This window comes from Dendropsophus ebraccatus, chromosome 6 (assembly GCF_027789765.1).
Source record: "Dendropsophus ebraccatus isolate aDenEbr1 chromosome 6, aDenEbr1.pat, whole genome shotgun sequence".
NCBI lineage: Eukaryota > Metazoa > Chordata > Amphibia > Anura > Hylidae > Dendropsophus > Dendropsophus ebraccatus.
Genome location: NC_091459.1, coordinates 42036622 through 42044372, shown reverse-complemented (window position 1 = coordinate 42044372; position 7751 = coordinate 42036622). Strand labels below are relative to the sequence as shown.

General features: G+C 44.6%; 1 protein-coding gene across 1 annotated transcript in view; it reads left to right on the top strand.

Moving 5' to 3' along the window:
• Nucleotides 1-210: 210 nt before the first annotated feature.
• LOC138795586 (amine sulfotransferase-like) overlaps nt 211-7751 on the top strand; it is a 64571-nt gene continuing 57030 nt past the window's right edge. The window contains exons 1-2 of the mRNA XM_069974881.1: nt 211-314; nt 389-564. Coding sequence (XP_069830982.1) covers nt 405-564 — 160 coding nt within the window. The 5' untranslated portion in view covers nt 211-314; nt 389-404. The remainder of the gene's footprint in view (nt 315-388; nt 565-7751) is intronic.

The following is a 7751-nucleotide window of genomic DNA, read 5'->3' as shown; positions in this document are numbered from 1 at the left end:
GTTAACTTTAAGAGGTTCTGAAATTATAAATGATGTTTTTATAAGTACACTAGTTGTTGTTATACCTCATCTGAAAGGTGGAAGACTGTGGTAAATGTCCAATAGTCCATTTCAGTTCAAAGGTGATTAATAATTAATAGATTTCTCCTCAACGAACCTGCAAATTTATATGAAAAGAACAAAACACCATGAGATTGTTCCAAGATCTGCAAGTTTAAAGGTTAAATCAGTTTCATATAAACGCACATGATCTGAACTTTTCTGCTTATTATTACCACTTCATCTAATCAGAGACACTGCGGTATCTCTAAAAGGTAATACAAATAATGTTTTTATTCCTCTTGTTACCACATTTACTAGCAAATATATACAATTTATGCTTTTTTAGGTTTGAAGAAGCAATAATGGAAGAGGATACATTTGAGAAAGCCCTGGATGCTATATCTTTCAAACATAAAGGCATATACTTTGAGGTTGGTTTAACATCACCTGAAATCATAGACGCTATAGAACACATGGAAATTAGGGACAGTGATGTGTTTCTTGTCACCTACCCAAAATCTGGTAAGTTCATAGGTTAACATTTTTTATTAAATAGCTGTATATTCATAAAAGAAGATTAAAAGAAAAAAGAGTATTAAAAGAAAATTATAATGTTGACATCAGTACTAATGTGTTCATTATTATATAAACCAGTGCTTCTCAAACTGTTCTCAAACCAGTGAGGCGCCCCCTAGTTGTTGGAGAGGCCCAGCTGGGGAGACAGTTTTCACAGAATTGACTATGATCTGCACAGTCCTTTTGCTGCTTGCAAAAATCTCCATTTTAGCAACATTATTAATTTATTTTATACTTGCTTTATTAGTATATAGAGCTTGGGAGTCAAGTGGAAGGTAGCCCTAGCAGTATTTTCAGCTTTTAAATGGACTTTCACCACAGATGGTGAGGCCCAGGAACCCTCTTGGTCAGTCTGGTGAGGCCCAGGCATTGCCTTGGACTGTTGGGTGAGGCTCCAGTAGAAAAAGTTTGAGAAGCACTGATATAAACCGATGTAATTTTTGCTCTAAACCAATTTAATGATTGGTAAAAAAATAAAATTAAATAAATATTATTAAAAGTGATTGGTTGGCCATAAACTGGCAGATGTGATATGTGGCTAAGTACTGTATTTTTCCCTTTATAAGATGCACCTAGGTTTTAGAGGGGGAAAATAGGAAAAAGCTGTTCAGTGCCGTACCACAAAGTAAACAGAGTTTGTCTCCATTCATTGTGTAGCGGTGGCTGGTGAGTGAGTAGTAGCAGAGCTGCAGTTACAGGTTGCCATCTCAACACAATAAATAGACACAAACTATGCAGTGTAAAACCGAAAAACTGATTGGCGCAGGTGGCGGTAGGTGGCAGTTTATCAGTGACTGATAACATTTCCTATAGATAGCTCATCAGTGGGTTTTGCCTGGAAGAACACTTTTATAGTGATATTGTCACCCCCCTTACTGCATATGTGGTGAGCCCCCGTGAGGTGTTATATCGGAGGACGGCCGGTCACTTTCCTAGGTGTTGTAGTGCGACACCACTCCAATGGTGGATGGCCGAGATACAGCCGGACCTTATTATGTTGTCACGTGACGCTAGTGCCAGGTGAGCACACAGGTGTGATGGCAAGCCTGCTTTTAAGGTGTGAGGGTGCGTTCACACGTACAGGATCCGCAGCAGATCTGCAGAAAATCCGCTGCAGATCCTGTACGTGTGAACGCACCTTAAGGCCTTGTTGTACCCTTTTCCCCTGTGGTCAGTGTCCCGCCAGGTTGCTACCGGGTCCCTTGGATAAATGTCACAGATGATGTAGTCAGGAATGGCCAGAGCGGTGTAATGACCCTCACTGATAGTAGGACCCGCCACCCACAGAAAGTGGAAGTGTCCCAAAGATGTATATGTATGTGGTGTATATGCTGTGTAGGTGGTGATGAATGATCACAGACTCTGAGATAATGTTGAGATGGTTTACTGCTTGTAAATGTGCAGCAGATAATACAGAAGAGCTTTTGACAAAGTTCCAATACAGACTTGAACATAAGACAACCAGATCTGTGCGATAAGTGCTGAGTAGGAGATAGTTGTGTTGACAGAGTTGTGATGAGGTAGAGTAGCAGAGAGGAGGATGCTGTGAGAGTCTCAACCCATATGTGATCTGCTGGGATGTTGGAGGACATAGAAGAATACTTATAGAAGAAGAAGAACACCTGTGCCTGTGTATTGACCTTGACTTTAGTCTTGACACCGCCTTATGCACACTAGCGTTGGCCAAACCGTACCAATGGGTGACACAGGTCCCTGGGCTGAGCGGAGTGTTGAGGGTTCCCTGCTGACACCCGCGCTGCGAGATGGAGTTCATAGGCTTACTGCAACTTTGCTCTACTCGGATCAGTTCCTGGCTCTGTGGCTCTTTAGTGGATACTGTCCTGCACTTCTCCTAATTCATGGCGTGGGTTGAGGTTATCTGTTGGCTAGTCCTCTCCTAAAAGGTTTAACACTGCATAGTGCTTTGTGTGGGTACTTGAGAGAAAGTTGGTCACAGTGTGCTGTCTTGCATCCGACTCATGAGGGGCACTGGCTAAGACTGAACTTCGGGGACCTGGCAGAGGGCCAGGGCCCGGACAAGACTGCTGTGGAGAGCTATCTAGCTTGCGTCCTTTCTGCACACCGTCCCGAACAGAAAGCTCCTCCTCCACCCAAGGGACTAACTTTCTCTACAGCGTGTAGGGTGCGCTGTGATTGGGTGAAAAGAGTGCAATAGAAGAATAGAGAGAAGAGGTGATAGAAAAGAAGAAAGCATATTCTGGTACACATAAACACAATAACCCTTTGTGATCCTTCAGCTGTGCAGCTTCCAAACATCAATACATAATACAGCGACATCTAGTGGTTAACTCTTAATACTATTTTTACCATTGGGGTGTCTTCACACGTACCGGATCCGCAGCGGATCTTCACGCTGCGAGTTTGCAGCGAAATCCGCTGCGGATCCTGTAGTGTGAAGTTCTATGGGTCCCATACACGCAGCGGGTCCATGGATGCATGGGACCCGGCCCCTTTAACCCCTGCGCCACCACCGGCCGCCCGCAGCTTACAGCCCCGGCCCCCTCAACCACCCCCCGCACCGCCCGCACGCCCGATCGCAGCCTCGCCCCCCCCCCCCCCCCCGGCAGGCCCGATTGCAGCCTCGGCCCCCCGCACGCCTGATCACAGCCTCGGCCCCCCCGCACGTCCGATCAGGGGGGCTTCAATCGGGTGTGCGGGGGGGCTGGGGCGGCGATCGGGCCGGTCGGGGTGGTGGTTAATGGGGCCGGGGCTGTAAGCTGCGGGCAGCCAGCGGCGGTGCAGGGGTTAAAGGGGCCGGGTCCCCTGCAGGCAGCGGATGTATGGGACCTATTGAGCTTCACAGTACAGGATCTGCAGCTGATTTCGCTGCAAACTTGCAGCGTGACAATCCGCTGCGGATCCGGTACGTGTGAAGGCACTCTTAAAAGACCACAAGACCTCTGTATCGGGTTGTTCTGGGAGCAGTGGTGCCAGGGAGTTAACTCTCAAGGAGCTGTAGGAGTGTATATGTGAAGAATTAATTCTTCCAAATACCCTTCTACAGTTCATTGAGGGTTGACTTGTAGCTTGGTGGGAATTTATGTTATAAGTGATGAGCAGCAGGCATTTTCAGTCTGCGAGAGAAGAGAGAGCTGTATTCACAATCATGAGAAAAGATAAGTGACAGGCACTGAAGCAATAGCCGCCAACAGATCTCCGCAACTGCTGCAGGAGTTTGTGTGTAGATGTCCTGCAGCAGCTGCAGAGGTCTCTTGTCAGTCACTGCTTCAGTGCCTGTCACTTCTCTTCTCTCATATCTATGCACACAGCAATCTCTCCTCTCCCAGACCAGAAGACCAGAAGTGCCTGCTGCTCAGCCCGAGAATGGGCCATTGGAAAAGGGAGAAAACTGGAAGGAAAAGACTCATTGAGTTTTTCCTCCCACTTTGGGTGAAAAAAAAGGTCTTCAAGACGGTATCTGTTTATTTTTTTAAACTTTATATACTTTATAAAGAAAATCTGCTGAGCAATCAGCAAATTTTACTGTGTCAGCGTTGCCCTAGTAATATATCCCGTATGGATATGTCTGTGATTGGTCAGGCAGGACATGTGACCTTGCTGCATAATAACGGTGGTCACATTTCCTGCCACCATTTTGATGCTGAATGGAGTAGGGGCAGGGAAATATTGGCCGGGAAAAGTAACTGCCCTTTTCAGGACACAACAGTGTGATTGTCTGTGCTGAGTAGGTGGGGGTTTCCTGAATGTCCATGAGACAAAAGGAGGACGGCAAAAATGTCCATAAATTAGGAGTGCTTTGGGGGCCACAGCATCCTTGGATCAGTAGCTGGGGTCCCAGAACGTTTGTAGCTTAGGGGCTTGGGGACCAGTAACCTCAGAGTTAGCCACTAGCCACTCTGGCTGGGCCTGTAAAAAAACACTTTATGGCTTAAGTAGGTCTTGGCTCAGTTAGTCTTTAGGTTAGCCAATAACTTGTGTGGCTCAATGCCTGGGTAAACTGATAAAAGTTTGTGGCCTGTTATGCAATCTTTACCAGTTCAGGACAAAAAAAAAGTCTTTACTGCATTAACCCTGTAACCCATTTTGATGTCCGGGGACGTCATCGTGTGTTAAGGGATGTACAGAGAAGGCTCACAACGCAAAACATGCTATTAGCAGCCAGGGACGGCAGCTATTAGTGAGTGCAGCCTGATCGCTGCGCTGGCCAATACTGACAGTATTATTTATATTGAAGCTACTACCACTGGTAAGGTGATCTAGATGCAACCATCGGCGTAACTCACTAACATCACTATACACTAATTCCACTGTAGTGAAAAAGTATAGTATGTATATGGAATGTATCACAGTAATACAACAGTGGCCTACACAGGGTAGATTAGAAGGTCCGTGTACTGCAATCACGCTAATCCGTCTACCTGTGGTATCACAAGTCTCAGCTCGCCCTCTCCAGCATAGAGTTACAGTTCAGTGCTTATACCTGGGTGTTTGGTCAATTGCCGATATGGTAGATCCAGCAGAGACGATCCACAGCGATCGATGACAGCAAATGGTTCCTCAGTTCCATCTGCTGTCATCGATCGCTGTGGACCATCTCTGCTGGATCTACCATATCGGCAATTGCTCCAAACACCCAGGTATGAGCACTGAACTGTAACTCTATGCTGGAGAGGGCGAGCTGAGACTTGTGATACCACACTTTGCACTTTATCACACTTATTTTTGCTTATACGCACTTTTTATACCTGTCACATGAAGCCCTTCACATTATTCCCCATTATATCTAGTTTTTACACATGAAATTGTATTTACATATATATTTTTATAATACACTTAGGCACACAATAAGAGAACGTATCCATATAGTGATATGAATTAATATTTTTAGATACACATATATTTTGGATTCAATTTGCACATCTATTAATTAATTCACTATTTATTACATATTTTTGTTAATAATCAATATATATTTTTTGTTCACATCAGCACATAATGCACTTTATGATCGCTACCCAGTTCTCCTTTTTTTGATTGTATTATACTTTATATATGCTTTACGAGGGGTACTGTACATCCTATCTGCACGTTTTGCTCCAATAGATGATCCGTGGCAAGTGCGCATGCCCGAAGGACTACTCTACCTGCGGTGCGCGGCGGCCCATGTGACTGGCGGCGACGTCATGACGCCAAATAATCATGTGACCGGCAATGTACTGTATGAGATTTTAGATTTTATCCCCCTGGTTTGTGATGCAAGTTGTAGGTCAAGGGATCCCAGCACATGTGATGTGGTTACAATAGAAACACCTCCAGGATAGCCGCCGTTCTCTTTTTTAATGTTTGGTTATCTCTCTTTTTTATACATATATATGAATTGTTTTAAATGTGTATTTAATAAAGATATTTTTTTGCTACGTGAAATCAGCATTTGTTTTCTTTTTTGGTCATAGTTTGTGATACCACAGGTAGACGGATTAGCGTCATTGCAGTACACGGACTTTCTAATGTACCCTGTGTAGGGGTTGTTTCCAGTGACGTGTTAAGGTCAATTTCAAAGCATTAACAAAATTCTATGAGAGCCTTAAACTTGTAGTAGTGATAGAATAACCATCCCTTACTCTAAACACATCCCTTACTCTATGTGCGCCCCGGCCCCACAGATGCCACTGTCCATCAATGAAATGCAGCAATTTTACAGCCAAAGACACAGACAAGTTTTATAAAGGTACCGTATATAATGAATGTGCAGCATCTAAGCTTGTGGTTGGTGCAAAGAACCACACATAGAGTAAGGGGGAGGGGGTGTTGACAGTATTAAAAATCTTGAAAAATCTGGTGCAGACACCCCCTAATTATTTTTTGGAAAACAAAAGTAGCTGCTGCAGTCATCCCCGCGCTAGATATCCCTTTACTGTTGCAGACAGGATTTACAATCGGGATTCACTGAGATAGGGTATATTGAAATAAGATCTAAAATCTAACTTTTAATAATCTTAATATAAAATGAATAACCAAAATTGAAAACCAGACATAAACAAAAGTGCCAAAACTAGAAAAATGTTTATCTTACCGCTCAACGGTGACTGCTGAGTCGGAAGCTGCCCCAAGACGTTCCACTGACTAGAGGAAACTCTGTCCCTGGTCAGCCCATGCTCAAGTGTAAAGACTTCTTAGCAGGATCCTATTGGGGTAGAGGGACACAAGTTAGCAGGGATCTCTGTGCTGAAAGCAGGGGATAGAAGACTGAAAATTAGCAGAAGTGAGAGGCAGGGGCTCTTTTGGAAAGGGGACACGCAATGTGAAGGTGCTGGTACATAGAACAGGAACACTAAAGCTGGGTTCATCAAACAGTCGTAGGCTATGTTCACACTACGTAAAAGTACGGCCGTTGTTGCCATCGGCAACAATGACCGTACTTTTTGCGGAGCGCAACATAACCTTATCTGATATGGGATCCTGGCCGGAGTGTATACACATCGTGTACGCTCCGGCCAGGATCCCATACGGGGCCGCAAATAACTGACATGTCAGTTTTCTGCGGCTGGAATTAAGTGAATTCCGGCCGCAGAAAGACCTGTCAGTTCACACAGTGAAGAGAGCGGCTCCGGCCGCTTGCTTCACTGTGTGCTATGGGAAGCTCTGATGCGGCCGCGTGCTGAGGCGCCCGCATCAGAGCTCTACGGCCGGAAAGATCATCTGGACGGTACTTAAGTCACGGAACGGCCGGCCTCAATACGTTGTGTGAACATAGCCTTACAGTAGAGATGTTCTTTGTTGTCTATAGCAACCAATCACAGCTCAGCTTTCACTTTACCAGAGCTTGTGAAATATTTAAAAGCTGAGCTATGATTGGTTGCTATAGGCAACAAAGAACAACTTTATTTTAAGACTGATGAATCTCCTCCAATATTTTTGTTTCTCCATAAAAAGCAATCAGAGCTCAGCTTTCATTTGACCAAAATGTATTAATGGGAAAAAATTTATATATTGCTGCAGTTATTGGGGAAATAAAAAAAGAAGCCTATTCACACATCACTGCGCTCTCCCAGTGTCCTCCTGTGGTGACTTTGGGTTCTCCTGCTGACCAATAGGCCATCATTTTCCTTTGCAGTGACAGCCCGCCTGGCCACTCAGTGTTGTTTTTTTTT